Raw genomic sequence first — 20550 nt, 5'->3', positions numbered from 1 at the left:
TATGTATGGAAATAAGACAAAATGTATTTAGGTAAACTGCCACAATGACTACCCACACCTCATCAATATGAAAGCTGTAAAAACCTACAGTATCTTTAAATGCTTCAACTGTGTTATTAGAATAATTATCGCATTTGTCTCGTGAAGCAGAAGCTCAGTGACATACCCTCGTGGTTTATCCAACGGATCCTAGGGAAGATGTGGAGATGTCTAGCATCTGGATGTCTTCTCCTGAATTCAGTGCTATCGGCACACGTGCCAACAGTAAGAGATCTACCGAGGCTTGGGACGGTGAAAATACTCAGACCATTGGTCATCCATCTCATGAAGCAGGACATCAAATACTAAGCATTTGAAACTAACTCATTTACCCATTCAAAACACCAGGCATGCGCTGGGCTAGGGTCAAGGATGAATCACCTAGACAGGCAGGCTCCAATCCCAAGAAGCTGACAGTCTGGCAGAAGAAACAATTAACAATTGGGTGCAGCGGCCAACACTGGGGAGAAACTTCCACAAGTGCCAAGAAAGTATTTTATGTGTGGCCAGATGGATTCCTTTGAACTGCGAGGCATGACATTTCCCACCCAATTCTTGTTGCCAAAACCTTTGAGCTTCTGACCTACATATTTTAACCATTGTTTAGTTTTAATTTGTGCTCATGGTAATGTCAGTGTGAACAGTGGGCCTTAGAGTCACTTCCAGGCCTAAAACCGTGGGTTCGTTATACCCCAAGAGAGACAGGAATAGCTTTTTGTCGCATGTTCTAAATAGATGCATTTTTAGAAGGTATTTCTCCTGGAAACCTTGGACCCTGCTAGTTGACAGCCACCGAGTGTGAGGACAGAACCTGGGAGTGATCTCAGCTCCCTGGAGGGAGCTCTATGATCTCACTGATACGTGGGTGGGGTCTTCCATGCCTCTTTTAAAAAGCTATTTCCCTCTGCAGAGGTAAATACACTTGTTATTTATGCCCTTTGTAGTCTGAAATAAAAATAACATTTTTAAATCAAATCAATTTGAACATACTTCAAACAACTTGTAGTTAACAAGGCATCTGAAAAGTATTTTCGGGAATGACCTAAAGACCTTTTCCAAAGGAGCGTTTTTTTTATGACCCTCAATCTTGTATGACTGGTGATATTTGTGTTGCAATGCTACGAACTAGATTCGTCCGGCCCTTATTTGCCGAAAGAGTAGAATTTCTGAACATTTTGAATGGTTTACAGAGATTACTGGGTAGAATACTGGAAATGGAGATAGGCCGAATAGGTTTGCCTACTTGTGCTTCTTCAGATGAGAGATGTTCTAAGATTCTTGTTTCCTCCCACCAATTCTGGACAGATAAGCCTGGACACACGCAGTTAGTGAAATAATGTTAGTCGGCTGCTGTAGGCATTCCCCCAGAGCACACATTTGCTTTTTAAATGAGTCCTTTAATTCTCTGATCCAAAAGGGAGGAGGTGGTGGTGGGCTGGCTGGAAGTTTAAAGCCCTCAGAAGCCTCATCCTGGGATAAACCGGAAATTTTATGGCTAATACTTCATTAGCACGTCCCGTGTGCCAGGCACCGTTCTAGGGCCCTGTATGTATTCACTCATTTAATACTCACGACCACCTATGAGTTTGGTGCTATTAATGTCCTTTTCTACTGGAGGAAACTGAAGCACAGTGACCTCTTTCTCGAGGTCACTCTGTGGTCAGTGGCCGAGCAGGGATTTGATCTGGGTAGTCTCACCCCAGATTCAGAAAAGAAAAGAGCTTTTGGTAGATGGAGCTCAGCCTGCAGAACCAGACAGCATGCATCTGAATCTAGGCTCTGCCCCACAGGAGCCAAGTGACCTTGGGCAAATTATCTGAACCTCAGTTTTCCCATCTGTTAAATGGGAAGGATAAGAGTTGGTCAGTGTAGGGCTCCAGGCACACAGGAGTATTTAAGAATGATCGCTGTTAACATTTCTAAGCTGCCCCTTGCTTTCTGCACACACCTGGACATACGTACCCTTTTCTGCCTGGTTAATTTACATTCATCCTAATTCAGAATTCAGCCTGGAGACACCACCTTGTCCACAAGCTTGCCCTGCAGAAAGAGCAGCGAGGGAGGTGAACATAGATTGGTGAGCACACCATGCCAACAGAGCAGGGAGACAGGGCACATGGCTACGCGTGGCTGGTGGCCACTCTATCTGGTAGCACAGAACCGACCATTTCAATCGTGTCAGAAAGTTGCACAGGAATATAAATTGGTGCAGCTACTATGAAAACAGTATGGAGGTTCCCCAAAAAGCTAAAAATAGAGTTGCCATCTGAGCCTGTTATCCCACTTCTGGGCATATATCTGGAGAAAACTATAGTTTGAAAAGATACATGCACCCTATGTTTGTTCCGACACTATTTACAATAGCCAAGACATGGAAGCAACCTAAGTGTCCATCAACAGATGAATGGGGAACGAAGATGTGGAATATTAGCCATAAAAAAGAATGAAATACTGCCATTTGCAGCAACATGGATGGACCTAGAGGTTGTCATACTAAGTGAAGTAAGTCAGAGAAAGACAAAAACCATATGATACCAGTTACATGTGGAATCTGAAATATGATACAAATGAACTTATCTACAAAACAGAAACAGACTCGCAGACATAGAGAACAGGCTTGTGGTTGCCAAGGGGGAGGGGGGTGGGGGAGGGATGGATTAGTAGTTTGGGATTAGCAGTTGCGAACTACTACCTATAGAATGTATAAACAACAAAGTCTTACTGTATAGCACAGAGAACTATATTCAATATCCTGTGATAAACCATCATGGAAAAGAATATGAAGAAGAATGGATACACATATGTACCTGAATCACTTTGCTCTACAGCAGAAATTAACACATTGTAAATCAACTATACTTCAACAAAATAAATTAATAAAAAAAGAAAGTTCTACCAGAGAGCACTGTTCCGGATCATGCAGAGACTCGTAGAGTCAGAGCAGAGGAAACAGTGTTCACCCAAACGCGATACTTTCTTAGAACAATCACTCTGCTTTTCTCCCAAGAACTCAAACAGCACTAAGCCAGTTGTCTTCATTTTATTGAATAAAGGAGTTCCCATCTCTGCTGAAAAGCTTCTAAATTGCTGATTTTGCATCATCAAAACGCTGACTTGATTATCAAAGAGAAATCACCCCCTGGCCATCCCGTTCTGTCCCCCACAGAACACTAACCATCCTTAGACATAAAGCGATACGTTTATACCCAGAGGATTAATCACACGTGATTTTTCCTATATCTAAAATTATGTCAAATCTGACTCATTTCATTTAGAGAAAATCACTCTTTGCTGCAAACCCCTTGAGAACGACGCTGCTGGTTTTGAGAGATGCGGGTAAGGCCCCATCCGGGTACCAGAGAAGCGCCCCAGCAGATGGAGCGGTTGGACTGCCTGCTGGCGGCTGACACACGTCACACCCTAAAGCTTCGACACCCCCGGTGGGTCGCTGGCGTCGGTCTCCAGCCACTCAATGAGGATCTGATTCAACTCTGTGGGCCTGGAACGGGAACAGAAGGCAATTCGCATCTGTCTGGACGCACTCCCTCACTCAGGCCAAGGCAGGGGTGGTAAAGCAAGCGGCTTATTGGAGGCGAACAGGGAGCCCTGACGTCCCCCACCCAGGGACCGCCATCTCCTTACTTCTCCATCTGTGTCCAGTGTCCACAGTCCTTAATGTGACCCCTTTTCAGGTGAGGGATCTGGAAGAAAACCCCACCCGAAAAAGTAAATGGCAGAAGGCAAGTTCTCTGCTCCCGGTGGGCCGCCCCCCTGAAAACCCCGCGTGATTTAGGAAGGGAATGACCACTGATCAAGCTCCTACTGTGTGCTAGGTGCTCCACATGCACTGCCTTATTTATCTTTTTATTATATACATTTATTTATTTTATTTATTTATTTTTGGCTGCATTGGGTCTTCGTTGCTGCGTGCGGGCTTTCTCTAGTTGTGGCGAGCAGGGACTACTCTTCGTTGCGGTGCGCGGGCTTCTCATTGCGGTGGCTTCTCTTGTTGCGGAGCACGGGTTCTAGGCACGTGGGCTTCAGTCGTTCTGGCACGCGGGCTCTAGAGCGCAGGCTCAGTAGTTGTGGCTCATGGGCTTAGTTGCTCTGCAGCATGTGGAGTCTTCCTGGACCAGGGCTCGAACCCATGTCCCCTGCACTGGCAGGCGGATTCTTAACCACTGCGCCGCCAGGGAAGCCCTGCCTTATTTATCTTTGACCATGATCCTTTGGGTAATATGAAGGCTCAGAGAGGTTAGGTAACTGGCCCAAGGCCACACAGAGAGTGGCTGAGCTAAGATTCAAATTCAGGCTGACCCACACTCATCACAACAGACTGTCTCCCTCCAGAACCATTAGGACTTGGCCCGTTCACAGCCTGGAAAATGGCGGGTCGAGCTTGGCTCTTGCCCTGTAGCCATGACTGCGTCCCCTTCCCATGTCGCCTCCCTCCTCCCTGGTGGTCTGCACGCAGGGCTGTTCAGTCTCCCTTTCGGCGCCTGAATCCCCAAAGTGGGTCACAGCCCTCCCCGGACTGGCTCCACCACCCACAAAGGGCGTCCTTGGCAACATGCCTTGAATCACGCTCTCTCCACCGCACTGGATGATGCTAACTAACAAAGACACTGCCAAGGGCAGGCGAACGCTCTCAGCATCCAGCCAGGGTGCACGAGCCGTCACGGGGACCCCACCTGCAGGCCTCCCAATCCCTACCAAGCCCCACACTTTCAGCAGAGTGTGCTTCCACAACACGGTTTGACACCCATCTCTCCACCTCAACGGTCCCCTCACCCATAGGTCCACACAGCTCAGCCTGGCCCAGTGGGCTCAGGATAGCCTCCCAGCCGCACCCTCTGACCTCTCTCATCCATCCTCACCTCTCAACACCCTGTCTCCTCTCCCGTTCTCTCTCTGCCGGGCAAGGCTTAGGAGTTCCTCAAGGCCAGAGGCAGTGGTCAGCACCTCTGTGAAGCCCTCGCTCCCAGCTGGGCCCTTGTCCACACAAGCCTCCTGCATATGGGGTACACTGCTGGACATGACCTCCTGTGGGGTGGGGTCTGCACCTCATTCATCTTTACCGCCCTGGTATCTAGCACTGTCCCAACTCATCTAAGTGCACAGGAAAAGCCCATGAAATGAAAGAAGGAATGAGTGATGAGAGATTGCATCAGTGAAGGGGAAAGGAAGCAGCAGTCTTTTTTCGTTTTCTTTTGGCCACACCGCGTGGCATGTGGGATCTTAGTTCCCTGAAGTGTGGAGTCTTAACCACTGGACCACCAGGAAAGTCCAGGAAGGAGCGGTCTTTTTTTTTTTTTTTTTTTTTTTGCGGTACGCAGGCCTCTCACTGCTGTGGCCTCTCCCGTTGCGGAGCACAGGCTCCGGACGCGCAGGCTCAGCGGCCATGGCTCACGGGCCCAGCCGCTCCGCGGCATGTGGGATCTTCCCGGACCGGGGCACGAACCCACGTCCCCCGCATCAGCAGGCGGACTCTCAACCACTGCGCCACCAGGGAAGCCCTCGAGGAGCAGTCTTAATCGCTGCTCCCAAAAGGCGACAGTGATGCTGCTGAGGAAGCCCTCGTCAAGCGAGCGGTTCCCCCGAACATCCCACTCTTCATCCTCTGGGACGCCTGCGCCCTCCTCCAAGAAGCCCCGATGGCCCCAACCAGGACCATCGCCTTACCCAGTCCTCCATATGCTTGGACATCTCAGGAACGAGCACGAAGTCCTTCTCCGCGGTGACCATCAGGGCCGGCACCAGGATCTGGGGAGGGATAACGGGAAGGAGAAGCAGCCTCCACGCTCAGGCCCTCCCTCACCCGGGCGAGGAGATGTTATTTTCACACCGCGGGGCCTCCTCCACTATCAACTCCCCCGCAGAAGACCCCTCAGCACCACTGTGGTCTGGCTTTGTTTCCGCCACGTGCTTTGCGTGAAGGAGGCACCAGTATTACTAAAGATCTGAAAGGATGGTGTGCGAGATTAGAAGATGTGTATCTTGCTCTCTGCTCCTGGTTCCCGGCATAGAGCCCCTGAAACCCTTGTAAATCCCTAAGTGATGAGAGCACTCCTGTTCCAATGAGGTGACTCTGGCTGGGCTCCTGGATGGGGGCTGGTCACCAGGAAGACAAAGCCATGATTAGACACCTGGGATTTTCAGCTCCCTCCTTCCCCCCACGTCTGGAAGGCGAAAGGGATGAAATGGAGTTAACGATTGATCGCGTCTACGTGAGGAAGTCTCCATAAACATCCACATAACCCCAGTAGCAAGGAGTTCGGAGAGCTTCTCGGTTGGTGAAATCCACACCAAAAGGATAACACACCTCAGCTCCACAGGGTCAGAGGCTCCTGGGCTTGGGACCCTCCCAGACCTCACCCTGTGGATTCCTTCGTCTGGCGGTTCATCTGTGTCCTTTACCAAATCCTTTAATAAACTAGTAAACGTGAGTAAGTGTTTCCCAGAGTTCTGTGAGCCACTCTAGAAAATTAATAGACCCAAGGAGGAGGTCCTGGGAGCCTCCAATTTATGGCCAATCAGTTGGAAGCACAGGTAACAACCTGGACTTGGGGTTGGCGTCTGAAGCAGGGAGCAGTCTTGTGGGACTGAGCCCCTAACCTGTGGGCTCTGACGCCGTCTCCAGGTAGCTGGTGCCAAAACTGAGTTAAACTGCAGGCCACCCAGCTGGTGTTGCAGAGAACTGCTTGGTGTGGGGAAAACACCCACACACTTGGTGATAAGAAGTGTCAGAAAGAAAGCGATTTGTGTGGAAGTAAAGGAGACACACAGGAGGAAAAAAATGGGTTTTTCTCATACGGATGGATTCAGCCACGTATTGACCACACAGGTTTTGTGTGTGTGTGTGTGTGTGTGTGTGTGTGTGTGTGTGTGTGTGTGTGTGTGTGTGTGTGTGTGTGTGTGTGTGTGTGTAAGAACACGCGTGTGGTCCACTCTGTGTGACTGATATTCCTGACACCAAACAGGTGGCGCTGGGAAGGAGGAAAGATGCCCTTAGATGGAGATCACTATTCCTTTTCTATGAATTGAATAGAATATTCAATTGAATAGAATATTCACACTCTGCCCTTCACTAGGGCAGCCAGAGTGTGATTGGGCCAGCCTGACATTACAGGCAGGAAAGGGACTTCACTTTTTGTCTACTGATGCATGGGGCACCGCAAGGTCGAGAGAACCTCCTTTTACTCTGTGTTCTCAAGCTACCATGACAATTTCCAAATGGTGTTCACTGTCCCTGGGTAAGGAATGCTCACCGTTTTTTACCTACAACACAGAACTGTGCGCTTCTCACTGCGCCCCGTTCACCAAGGGGTGAAGACCCAGTGGTGGTTTTGTGGCTGAAATGAATCCTGAGGCTGCTGTGGGGGTGGGATGGACACTCTAGAATGTTCCAGGTGAAAACGTAAAGCGGTGGCAGAGGCAATGGGAGGAGGTGGGAGAAGAGGAAGATCTGGAAGGAAACTGCAGAAGAGGGGGGTCCCCAAACCTACTGCCATCGGGGTTCACCTCCCCGAAGACCTCATCCTCGTCCCTCATGCTTTGAGAGAGTCTGCCAATCAAACTGCAGTTTTGTCATTTTTGTCCATCACAGATTAGAGTGATGATAGGCTAAAGAGCATTAATTAAACCACTACTACGTACTAGGCACTGTTCTAACTCAGCATCTGATGTGCGTCAACCCACTTTATCCTTACACAGCTCCTGCCTGAGGTAGGCACCATTCTTGTCACTTCCATATTAGCGGCCACGGAGAACAGAGTGGTTAAGTGCCTTGCCCAAGGTCACACAGGGCACAGGTCCCACATCCCAGGCCGACTCTCTGCCCAGCCTGCTCTGAACCACTGTTTTTATGCTCTACTGCCTCAAGATCTAACCCTGTGAGGTCAGGACCTCGCCTGTGTCATCTGCACCATTCCTGGCATATAGAGGGCCGATCATTTTTGACTGAATCAAGAAGATGGCCAGGGCTACCGAGTGAGCTGAGGAACGTGAAAATGCAATTTCCCTTAGGTTTTTAATGTTCTGAATGTAAACCAGGGACCCCATGACTCCCTTTGCAGACCCAGGGGTTGGAAACCTGTCTTCTGCTTGACAAACAAGGAAACTGAGACTCAGACTGACTCGGTCGAGGGGAAGGAGCCAGAGGTTACAGCCCCGTCTCTCTGAGAGCATGTAATGTTCCTCTGTGAGCCAGGAGCTTCATCCTTGTTACCTCTGGGAGTTAACTGGACCACCTGCGCCCGGAGCCAGGGCACCACCGGGAGACCTAGGCGGTCCAGACCGCTGCTGCAGTCACCTGGCAGACCCCTGTCCCCGCCCTCTCCCCACCCTCTGCCGTTCCAGGAGAAGCAGCAGCAAAAGAGGTCCTAAGAGGAAACCCTGCAGCGCAGGCACCTCCCAAAGCAGCCGGCCGGTCTGTCCACCCCTGGCTCTGACCCAGCGGCCTATCCGTTGGGTCCATGGATGCCCGAAGGGTGACTTGTTGGGGAGGAGAACAGCGCTGAACTCACCTTCCTTCCCAAGCCTTTGCAGCCCCACCGCCAGTTCCTTTCCATGTTTCGGTACCAGTTTAGAGGTCCCCTGGGAGGGGCGGACGAAGGAATAAAACGAGGAAAGCTTTTAGTAGACGCTTGTGCTACAGACCCCACCAGCAACCCACTCGGCATAGAGCCAGTCTTCCCAGGAAGAGCAAAGGCTCCTGCAGGGCGAAGAGAACAGAGCCCAGGATTCACACCCCGGTGCCCTGCGTGCCTGCCGGGCTTTATCGAGCACGGCCTGGTGCAGGCACAGCGCTGGGCTGAGGGCTGATGTTCTCTGAAGTGGGCATCTGGGGACACACAGAAATCGGCCCTACAGGACTCTCCATTTTCTCCCGGGACTGTCTCGGAAGACGGGGGTGGGGGAGCCTGGTTTAGTGCCCTCACCAACCAGGGCCACTCCCCTGTCCCAGGGAGCTCGCAGAAAAGGGCCACCGGGAGGTGCTTCCTCCTAATGTGACATCGGGAAGTGATGCCGAGGTGTCTCCTCCGGACAGGTAGGGTGGCTCCAGGGCTGTACCTGGAGCACTGTCCCAATCCTCAGGTGTGGAATGGGTTGGTGCTGTCCAGCCCTTGAGGCTTCCTGTGAAAGGGAGGGCCCGGAGAGACCTTGGACACGTCACGTGCCCTTTGGGGACTTCTGATTTTCCCTCCTGTGCAAGGAGGGGTCGGATCGGATTGCCTATACGTTCCCTTCCAGAGAACCTCTGTCCCCCAGTCTAAGACTCTTAAATTGTCCCCCACTTCGGGTGGGGAGGGGGGAAGAAAGGAGATGCTTAGGGAAAGGTTGAAATTGTGATACTGGAAACACTGGGGTCTAAAGGCCACCACGGGTGTTCACTGCCAAGGTCGCCACACTGTGAACTTGTGGGCTGGGCTGACGAAGGCGGTCCTGCTGTTGGGCTCCTTCTGCGCCCCTGGGTCTGAGTGAGAGATGGGGGCGTGAGGAGAGAGGAGGAAGATGGAAACGCGGTGACCTGCAGCGCCCCTGAAGGACTCACGAGCTTCGAAGATTTGCAATACCCAAATACGTGAAGGGACACACAGAAAAGGGGCTGTTAAGAGGGATTCTCAGGGATCTCAGGGCAGGGCCCTGAACCGCAGCATAGAAACAGACCTGAGAAAAAGGAACGAAGTCTGACAGAGACTACAACATGGGCAGACCAGAGTGAAAGGAGCCACACACGAAGGATCACACAGCGTACGACTCCGTGTGCATGAAACATCTGGAATAGGCAGCTCCAGGGGGACGGAGAGCAGATGGGTGAGTGATCAGACCTGGGGGCCCAGGGGAAGTGGGGGTGACTGCGAAAGGGAACAGAGCTGCTTTCTGGGAGATGAAAACACTTTAAAACGGATCGTGGCGATCCATAAAATGTGTCGTGACGGCGCAGCTCCATGAAATGACTAAAAACCATTGAACTGTACACTCTCAGAGGGCGAATTCTACGGTATGTGAGTTAGAGCTCAGTAAAGCTGAGCCTATAACCACCGCCCCCCCACCGAATATGTATGCAGTTTTTGAGGTGACGTGGGGTTTTGTGTTTTTCTGAAGTAAGAACTCAGAGCTGTCATCTGATCCTCACAGAGGTCACCACTGAAAAAAAGTTGAAAACATCTGCTCTGAAGGGGCCCCTAAGCATAAGGGAGAACAAGCTGAACTCTCCAAACTAGAGCAGGCTGAGCATCGTCAGATAGTGAGCCTCCCGGCACTGGAGGCATTCAAGCAGAGGCTGGCCAGGCTTTCACTGGGACTGAGCTGGCACTGGGCCTCACCCTGCACTGCGAGAGCAGAAGAGCCCCCGTCTGCCCACCTTCTCTCTCCTGTGTTCTCCTGGGGTGCTGTTCTCTTTACCTGAAACCAGACTTCTTGAACTGCTGAACGTAGAACTGGATGTCCTCCTCGGTGACCATCCTGCTGAGGCTGGGCTCCCCTGGCGTACTCACAAAGAGTCCTCCTACAAAAAGCCGCTTGTTTCCTCTCCCACCCTCTGGGTCAGGTGTCCAAGTTCCAACACCTGAGACCCTTCACCACCTCTGCTTCTTTTATTACTGCTCTCTGTCTCCCCAAGAGACTTGGGCTCCCCAAGGGCAATGACTCTGACTCGTGCTTGTGGATACCTGCCCCTGCCTCACACCAAGTGTGCGCTCAAAACTTTTGAGGAATGAAGGACTGAACGATTGACTCCGTGAATAAGTAAAGAGGTGGAAGGAGGGAAGGGAGAGGTGTTCCTGACCAGTGAGAGGAGTGTGGTCTTTAGGCTTGGAGGAGTTTAACTCCAGCCTGGCCACTCTGGACAAATTCTGTAACTCTTCTGAGACCCATTTTCCTCATCTGTAGAATAGAGATAATAGTGAGAGTTCTTACGGATGTCACGAGAAATATAAACAATATTACTAAAGGGGGCTAACCCAGTGTCTGATGCACACAGTACGTGCTCAAACAAGTGATAGCAATCATCATTATTAATAAAAATACAAGGGAATGATGGCAAAGTCACAGGCTTGGGGTCAAGCAAGGTTCTGTGGGAACAGTGCCGGATCCAGGAGTCGAGGGGATGAGCGCCAGTCTGCTCCCGGCTCTGGCTCCTCACTTATATCCAAACTGGGAGGGAGAACAGGGGCTGTCTTCACGGGATGGAACTGAGCCTGAAGGAGGGGAGGCCAGGGCACTAAGACAGAGGAGACCTGGCTGGGGGTCTGGCCTGATTTCCTCTCTGCCTGCACCAGGTGACCCTGCAGAGGTCAGTTCCTCTCCTGGGTCTCTGTCCTAATCAGTAGAGGGTGGATCTGCCCTGAAGAGCTCTGAGAGTCCTCCAGGCTCTGACTGTTTAAGATCTTGAATCCAAAACTTCACGGGGGAGAGGAAGCCAAGGCTGTGTGGTCAGCCCAGGGTTAGGGTGAGTGCGATTCACCAGCGGGAACTACGTTAAGCAAGTCAGGGCTTAACTAGTTCAGGGCGGGCAGGTGGCTGCTTCTGCCCACAGCTGGCAGATGGAGAAACACTCATTTAACGTTCGGCTGGTTCCCGTCATGGCCCTCCTGTCTCCATTCCCTCCTGAGAATGTCTCTTACCCATTTCACAGACTCTGTTCGTGGTGAGAAAAGTCTGGAGGGAGAAAAGTTAGAAGGGATGTCATGGGTCAAGCAAAGGAAACATGCAGGAACGGGGCATCTAAAAGCCCTACAAGTGCCAGCAGACTATACAAACATGCTAAATGCCCAAGAGAGCTAGGCGGGTCCTGAGCGGTCAGAGCAGAGGCGGCTCACAGCCAAGCTCCAAGGCCAAGCCTGCTCCTGGGTGCTGGCGGGTCTTGGGAATGTAAGGACTTGGGTGTATCAACCAGTGGGAACAGGAGATGAGACCTCAGGTCAGATGCGAAGGTAAAAGTGAGATCCTCCCCACCCCTCCACGGTGAATCCGCTCAATCTGGGGTCCTCAGTTAAAGGGTGGACTAGAGAGAACCCACCCACCATGACAGAGGGATGTCAAAGGAGTTGGTCCATTCAGTTTGGTACTAAGAGGAGACCAAAAAAAAGCTCCCCTGGGGATTCACAGCCACAAGTCTGCCTTCACACGTGTTTCTGTTTGAATCCACACTACGAGATCTGGAAACCCCCACTAAGTGAAGTAAACAACAACAGCAAAAGTGAGCTTGGGCTGGCAATGCCACCAGAAGGCCTGGCAGGAGAAGCAAAAGCTAAACCGCCCAGGAGGGCCATTTCCTCCATCTCAGCTGGAGCAGGTTGGAGCAGAGTAAGCGCTGCTACAGAGGAGCTCACAAACCCAAATTATAGAGCTCGCTCCCTACCCTGCCCCACCCCCTGCACATATACACTAAAGCCCCATTGCAGGAGACAGCAAACACAGCAAACAGTAAAACGAGACTCTCCAGGAAGACCAAATAATAGAACTTGCACAGAGAGAGAATGAAAAATGAGGATGCTTCAAATGATTAAAGACCAAAGAAGGAACTGAACAACAAGAATAGAACAAGACTCTACTGAAAGAGATCAGAAGGCTTTGAAAAAGAACCAAATGCAACTTTCAAAATTAAAGATGGGCTGAACTGCAGATGAGACATGACTAAAAGACACATAATACACCAGAAGGTAGACCTGAGACCAATTTCTTACAAGCAATGACAGAAGCTTCTAGAAGAAAATAATTGTCAACCTAAAAATGCTATACTCAGATAAACTGTTCTTTGGGATTGAAAGAAAATAAAGATATTTTCAGGCCAAAAAATTACGAGTTTACTGCTAACAGACTCTTACTGAGAAAACTATAAAAGAAGGTACTTCAGTAAGAAAGAAATTTGAACTTAGTATAAAAGAGTGAGGTGACAGAAGTGGTCAGCAAAGAAACTGGCAAAAATCAGGCCAGCTAAGTAGGCACTGACCAGATACAGCAACAGCAACAGTGACTCCTAACACGTAAGACAGGAGGGTGGGGTTACCGCATTAAAGCATTTTAGGCTCCTGTGGTTGTTCAAGAAAAGGGTTAGAAGCATCAATTAATTCTGCACTTTGATAAGCAATTATCCATATGAAAATGGTAATAACAGCAGAATTTCTAAACTGTCACCATTATAATCCTTCTTTGATCTGGGTTTCATAGCCCTACTGGTGTGTGACAGAGAGGACAGGACCTTTCCTCATTAATGAAGGGACCAGTGGAGTGAGGACCCTAACTGCCCTAACTACAGAAGTCAAAGAAAAGAAGGCAAGTTGCTTATTCCCAGACCCTGACATCCCCTATCCCCCCATCCTCCCAGGGAAGCCATCTGGGGATCTGCACCCCTGCAGCTCCCTCTTCCTGCTTATCCCCTACCCTGCCTCCCACACCCCTCACCTCATCACTTGCTCTGAAGAAGCTTCTGAAAGTCCGATTCAGGTTCTGTTCCAGTTCAACCTCCGCCACTCCCTAGAACAACGAAGAAAGCAAAATGAAGGACTCAGCAGAGATCTTGGAAACTGATCTGACCCAAAGCCAGAAGCTCCCAACCTCTGTCCCATCCAGCCCAAGTTTCATTAGAAGTGCATGAATTTGAATTTTCATATTGAAACACGTTTGTTTTGTTTTTTTTAAAAGGTTTGAATAAAACATGAGATGCTCACAGTGGTCCCGTCCACCCCACCCCACACCGGGGAGGTGGGTTTACGGCTGCTGCTTTCTTTTCTGTTTATCTAAATCCCTACAGTGGGAATGTATTACTTATAATAATCACTTTATTATTATAGGCTGGGGAGCCTATAATAGTAAGAGTATGGCAGTGTATGGTGGTCCATTCTGGCTGCTATAACACAATACCATAGATCGGGTGGGTTATAAACTCAGACATTTATCTCTCACAGTTCTGTAGGCTGGGCAGTCCAAGATCAAGGCATCAGCAGATTCAGTATCTAGCGACAGTTTGTTTCTTGGTTCATAGATGGTCATCTTCTCACTGTGTCCTCACATGGAGGAAAGCACATGGAGGAGAGCTCTCTGGAGTTTCTTCTAAAGGGCACTAATCCCATTCATGAGGGCTCCACCCTCAAGAACTAATCATCTCCTCGAGGGCCCACCTCCTAATACCATCACATCAGGGTTAGGATTTCAACACACGAATTTGGGGGGCTCACAAACACTCAGTCTAGAGCACAGTGCTGGCCTACTTTCTTCTCCTCCTTTCCAACTGCTCACCTGAACCAGCTAAACTGAGTTGCAGGATGTTTTCTGAAGGGGCGCCCTACTTTCTCAGCTCTGTGGTTTAACGTATTGTAACTTCCACCAAGAGCACCTACTTCCCTCAGCTTGGCCTTCAAGAAGCCTTCAACACCTGTGCCAAACACTGCCTTCTCCAAGAAGCCCTACCCTCCCCCATCACAGTGAAACAGTCTCAGCTCTTCCTGGATCTCACAGAGCCTTTCATGTCCTCTCCATGGTCCACCCTGAGAGCAGGCAAGCTCCTACTCATCTTCTTCCCCAGGGCATCTGTGACTGGTCCTGGATGGAGCAGAGGCTGAATGTATGTTTGTTCCTTTCCTCCGAGGAATGTTCCCGCAGAGAAGGGTCCTGTAAGCCAGGTCAGCAAAGTGTTCTGGTGGCCAGGGGCCCTCAGACCCTGCACACTTTAAGAGGTCCTGCTACCCTGCACTCATTTGTTCTGCATATGGCACGTCATGAGAGCTCTGGATCTACGAGACAGCAGCACTGCAGGCAAGGAAACATTTATCATCAAGCAGTGCTGGATCTGCAGTTCGAGCTTTTCTGAAGCAAGCAATGCTGGCATGTGAATTACAATCCCCTCACATGCGTAAGATTCCATTATGACAGAGAATCAATCGTGGCCTTCAGTTACGTGATGAATGTCGAGGCGAGAAACAGCCATGGAAGGCAGTGCATTTTACGCGCTCGATAAACGCCCTGCACGTTGCCACGGGTCATCGTTCTTATTTATTGAGAGCAGTCCCTAGCTGCTGTTCATGAGCTTGTGATGTGTCGCAGTGTGTGGAGGAATCTCCACGAGTCCAGAGGTCTGGACTGGCTGCAGAGCTCAAATAGTACTTAAAAGAGCAAATGAATGTCAAAAGGGTCAATAAAAAATCAAAGACAGCCCAAAGGTAAATAAGTCTCTCTCCCCACGTGAAAGCATGTCAGATCAACAGGGATGAAGAGGACAAAGGTGAGGGCCAGAAAGGGGAGAAGATAAGAGCATTTGTACTCTGGTTGTGTGCCCTGCCGATACCATCGGACGCTCTGTAATTCATAGAAGGTGATACCCTATTTTTAAGTCCCACAGACCAATGACAAGCCTCCCACCAGTCCAGCTGGACAGGGTTCCTCCCTTTGTGCTCCTGCTCACAGGAATTAAAGGATGAACTTTGGAATCCAACAAACAAGGCTCCAAGCCCCACCACTACTACTTATTAACTGGGCAACTTAATCTTCCAGAGCCTCAGTTTCCTCATCTATAAAATGGGAGTTTTTTAAGGATGATAGGAGATAATGCCTGTTTCTGACCATGCCTGGTAGATACATAGGAGGGAGGCCAATAAATGGTGATTATTGTTATTATTATTATCTCCATCGTTAAAGTTATCTAGTTGCATGAGAACTGTCTATTTTGGGATCTGGTCCCCTTACAAGCCTGTGAATTTCTTAGGGACACACACTGTATCTTACGCATATTTTTATTCCCACTGTGATAGCACAGTAATAGCAGGTACCCAACACAGGCTAGAAGGTTGGGAAGAAGAGAGGGGAAAAAAGGAAAGAATGTGAGATAAAGACTTTGGTGGGGGGTGACTTCTAAACGATCACGTGGATTGTGGCTTTTATTTTCTTGCCCTCCATTGCAAGCTCACACTCATCAAAGAGGATGTGAAATAAAATGCATATTTTATGGCAGAACAAGAAAAATTTAAACATAAAAAAAATCTTCTCTGCCCTTTGGCCTCCTCTCTCCCCTCCACTGCGCACTGCGTACCTGCATTATGCATCGACCAAACCTCCCCCATCAGCAGAAATACCTGCTCAACCATAAAGAGCAATATTCTCCCAGCATCAACAAGACAACTCCTTAAAAGATAACATTCCTTCCTGATGTCGTAAGGGGCCACGATGAGCCATGACCCACTACTTGCCAGATTGCGTAAACTGTCAATAATACATCATTTAATACACAGCCCTCTGTCTCAAAACACGTAACTGCGTTTTGACCTCGAACAGGCAGAACAGCTCTCAGAACCTTCTGAGAGGCTGTCCCCGGGTTATAGCCCTCAATTCGGCTCGAACAAAATTTTCCATTTCTGTCTTAGATCGATGGATTCAGTTTTTTGTCGCAAAGGTAATTCTCCTCCAGCTTGAGGTGGAGGGGAGCAGTAAGCCTACAGAACTCTGCTCAATGTTACGTGGCAGCCTGGATGGGAGGGGAGTCTGGGGGAGAATAGATACACGTATATGTATGGCTGAGTAGCTTTGCTGTGCACCTGAAACTATCACAACATTGTTAATCGGCTACACGCCAATATAAAATAAAAAGTTAAAAAAAAAATGAACGAGTCTGCTCTACTGTTACCTCAAAGCTATCACCTGGGCAGGCAGCTCTAGGTTCTAAGGAAAAACTCCTAGAACAAAGCCTTTGGAATTCCATGAATCCTGGAGCTTTGTCTCAGAAGACTCTGGGGCTGTTTAAGGAGAAAGGCTTCCTAAGAGTCAACACGGAGCTCATGAAGGATATGAAGTATAAGAAACCAACCTTGGAGCTTCCCTGGTGGTGCAGTGGTTGAGAGTACGCCTGCCGATGCAGGGGACGTGGGTTCGTGCCCCGGTCCGGGAAGATCCCACGTGAGCCATGGCCGCTGAGCCTGCGCGTCCGGAGCCTGTGCTCCGCAACAGGAGAGGCCACAACAGTGAGAGGCTCGCGTACGGCAAAAAAATGGAGCAGGTGGTGCTGAAATTATCCAGCTGATTCTATTTGTCTTTGCTGCCCAGAGCTGCCTCCTCTTCCCTTTCTTACTACACAAATGCAAAGGCCATGATCCCTTCTCTGAGAAGAAAAACACAGCTTTTGATCTGAGTTTCCACCAGACTCGGCAAATTCACAGGACAGGAGAGTAAACGTTGGCCAAGAGTTCAAAGAGCTCAAGGAGCTGGATCTTAACCTGCAGTTTGTCTAAGCCGCACCTTGAGGTGCTCAGCAAACTTGAGCAACAGTTGGAAGGGCTGGGGGCGGGCGTCTGGACCCCTGAGTGTTCCTGGACACGGCCTCCAGGCTGGAGAGCGGTGCGGAAGACGGGGTGGGGTGGGAGGAGGGACGGGAAGGAGGGGCTCCCAGGGCCCACCCCTGATCAAAGAGTTGCTCTATGTTATGTTTTATTCATTGGCTTGAATTCAGCTAACGTTTAAAGCTATCATCCACGTGAAAACCATCCAACTAGACCATCCTTTTTCTGATGAGGAAACTGAGGGCCATAGATAGGAAGGGACTTGGCCAGTCCGTTTCCTCACCAAGAAGGAGCAGACAGGCTGGCGGGACCCCCCCCCACCCATGGTTTCTCCTTAAGGCCCAGCTTGATGCCCATCCGGACCAGCCCCAGTTGCTGGATTCACCCAACCGCTTCCTGGGAGCCTTTTAGTGGCCAGATGACTAATTTGAATATCGAACATTTCCCTGCCAAGAGGCTTTGTTCTAAGAACAAAACCATCCTCCAACAGCTACCACAGACCAATAAAGGTACCAATTTTTCCACAAAGACTGTAACAACCTTTGAAATCCTTGCTCTACTAGGACTGCAATTAAGTAAGCATCTTTCCCCTGAGGTCCCTCCTTCCATCAAGACCTTGAGCTTATCCTGGTTTGCTCCTCCCCTCTCTGCTTCGATGCACAGAGCACACAAAGAAAGTCCAAACTCCCTCCAAAGTGTGGCTTAAGAGGAGGTGTGTGGGCTTTGAAGTCAAACAAGGCGAGGTCAACATCCTGACCCAGTCACGTACCTGATCTCAGGCGAGTGAGGGAGGCTCCCAGAGCCTCGGCCCGCTCAGCTGAAAAGATGGGAAAGAACGCCACATACTGTTGCGAACAGAACCACCTGGCCCAACAGGCACTCAAAAGCAGCAGTTGCAACCCAAGTGTCCATCAAGGGGAGAATGGATGAACTAAAAACTCACACAATGGGATATTATTCAGCCTTAAAAAAAAAAAAAAAAGGAAATTGATACACGCTCCAACATGGATGGATCTGAGGACGTCCTGCTGACTGAAATAAGCTAGACACAAAAGAAAAAAATACTATATGATTCCACTTATATGAGGTACCTGCAGTAGTCAGATTCACAGAGACAGAAAGTAGGTGGGTGGGTGCCAGGGGCTGAGGGAGGGGAGGATGGGGCGTTAGTGTTTAATGAATAGAGTTTCAGCTCTGCAGGATGAAAAGAGTTCTAGAGATGGACGGGGTGATGGCTGTACAGCAGTGTGAATGTACTTAATGCCACTGAACTGTACACTTAAAACTGGTTAAGATGGTACGTTTTGTGTGATGTGTATTTTACCGTAACTTAAAAAATAATAAAGAAAAATAATTTTTAATGAGCTGAATTCTGTTGATACCTACCCTAAATGTAGTCTGATCAAAGGTAATACATAGTGAAACCACTACTTCCCTTTTTCTATCTCCTATAACTAATACAGCCTAAAAGAAATAAAAAGCAGTAATTCTCAAAGTATATTGTCTGGAGACCTTTGGGGGGCCCTGAGGCCCTTTCAGGGAATCCATGACAAAAAACTTTTGTAACAATACTAACATGTTCTATATCCTCTTTATTCTCATAAGCGTACAGTGGAGTTTTCCAGAGGCTCCAATAACATGTGACATCCCAACAGACTGAACGCAGAAGCAGGTAGGAGAATCCATCTGTCTCTATTAAGCCAGACATAAAAGAGGTTCGAAAACTGTAAAACAATGCTATACTTCTCACTACATTTTTAAGGAAAATAAAGATTAAAAAAAAATAAAAAGATGTTATTTATATCAACATGGGCACATTATCCTTTTTTAACGAATCGACAGTTTTAAATTTCAATATCTCGTATGGTAAATACCAGTAGATATAACCCACGTGAACTAAAGCTCTTTGAGGTCCCTAATAATTTGTAAGAGTGCAGAGGGGGCCTGGGATCAGAAAATCGCAGAATCACTGTTAAAAGGGAACCTGAGCGAGATAGTCAATGCCCTGCGCGATCCCCTCCAGCCACTCTTGAGTGGAGTCAGCTGCCCAGAGGTCTCTAATTCACCGAGAAGGACGGCTGCCCGCCCATCACTACGTGGGAGGTGGCTGGATCACCCCCCTCCTCGGGGTTATGGTCGTTGTTCTCGAGGTGTGGCTCCAGGACCTCACCAAAGAAATGTGAATCCTTTGGCCCCATCAAAAACCTACTGACTCTGAACTCTGGAGGGGGTGTCCAGGGATCTATGTCATAATTAGCCTTCCAGGTGATTCTGAAGCACACTGACATTTGAGGTTCATCGGACTACACAGTCACAGAAATTGACTGAGAATCACAGAAGACAGCTGTCAGAGCTGGGAGGTTATGCGCACGGGGGTCACCTGGGGGACCTGGTTAAAAACGCATATTCTCATTGGGCAGATCACAAAGGGGGCCGGTGAGTTCACATTTCTAGCAAACTCCCAGGTGACACTGATGCTGCTGCCCGCCCCCTCCCCGACTCCGCACCTCACCTGAAAGCCCAGGGCCATCCAGTTCAGCAGCTCTTAGCCTTTACCGAACTGCTAAGTTCTGATGAAAGTTAGGGACTCTTCCTGGAAAACTGCGTGCGCCTATTAAACTCTGGGGGCAGTTTCCAGATGTTCCAGACCTTCTGAAGTTCACCTAAAGGATCACTGACTCTTTGGTTACCCTCTCTTTCTCATCTCATGACATTTATCCCTGAGTTAAGGGGTTTCATAAGCATCTTCAGTCACTCGTCCCCTCAGGCTGGCAGCCCCTTCTCTCTCAGATCCCCCCACCCAAATCCTACTCACCTCCCTGGGTCCAGTTCAAATGCTCCTTCCTTTGCTGAAAGGTAACTGTGTTTTCTTGTGGGCTCCCAGAGTAAGCTGGACCTCCATTACAGTCCTTTCTGCTGCCTTATTCCCTGGGTGTCTCTTACGTGCCTGTCTCCCCAAGAGTTGTTTAAGCCCTCAAAAGTTGTCACTCACCTCTAGATGTCCCCCGAAACTGGCACACAATAGATGGTGCAGAGCTACCTGCTGGATGAACCAGTTCTTCACAATTGACACTGGTCGAAACGTTTCTGACATTTCAACAGGTTTGTCAGGCTCCAGCCCTCCCCCCAGTTGTGGGCCACCTGTGTTTTGCAGCAGTTAGGAGTCTTCTTACGAATGTCCAATTCAAAAAGATAAGAAAGAAAATGGAAAAAAGAGGTGGAAGAGAAAGAAACGGGCACACAA

General features: G+C 49.3%; 1 protein-coding gene across 6 annotated transcripts in view; it reads right to left on the bottom strand.

Moving 5' to 3' along the window:
* EPHX2 (epoxide hydrolase 2) overlaps positions 1 to 20550 on the bottom strand; it is a 67395-nt gene that overhangs the window by 5517 nt on the left and 41328 nt on the right. For 2 of the 6 annotated variants that reach the window (XM_067745231.1, XM_067745229.1), the window contains exons 13-19: positions 13447 to 13518; positions 11667 to 11700; positions 10447 to 10549; positions 8565 to 8634; positions 5722 to 5802; positions 3682 to 3740; positions 3064 to 3538 (exon numbers count right to left, since the gene is read on the bottom strand). In XM_067745231.1, the coding sequence (XP_067601332.1) occupies positions 3460 to 3538; positions 3682 to 3740; positions 5722 to 5802; positions 8565 to 8634; positions 10447 to 10549; positions 11667 to 11700; positions 13447 to 13518 (498 nt within the window). In that variant the 3' untranslated portion in view covers positions 3064 to 3459. Of the gene's footprint in view, positions 1 to 3063; positions 3539 to 3681; positions 3741 to 5721; positions 5803 to 8564; positions 8635 to 10446; positions 10550 to 11632; positions 11701 to 13446; positions 13519 to 20550 lie in introns of those variants that run through there. The other 4 variants (XM_067745230.1, XR_010945168.1, XR_010945170.1 and 1 more) reach the window with 4 other exon arrangements.

Source organism: Pseudorca crassidens, chromosome 7 (assembly GCF_039906515.1).
Source record: "Pseudorca crassidens isolate mPseCra1 chromosome 7, mPseCra1.hap1, whole genome shotgun sequence".
NCBI lineage: Eukaryota > Metazoa > Chordata > Mammalia > Artiodactyla > Delphinidae > Pseudorca > Pseudorca crassidens.
This window is presented reverse-complemented; position numbering and strand designations above follow the sequence as displayed.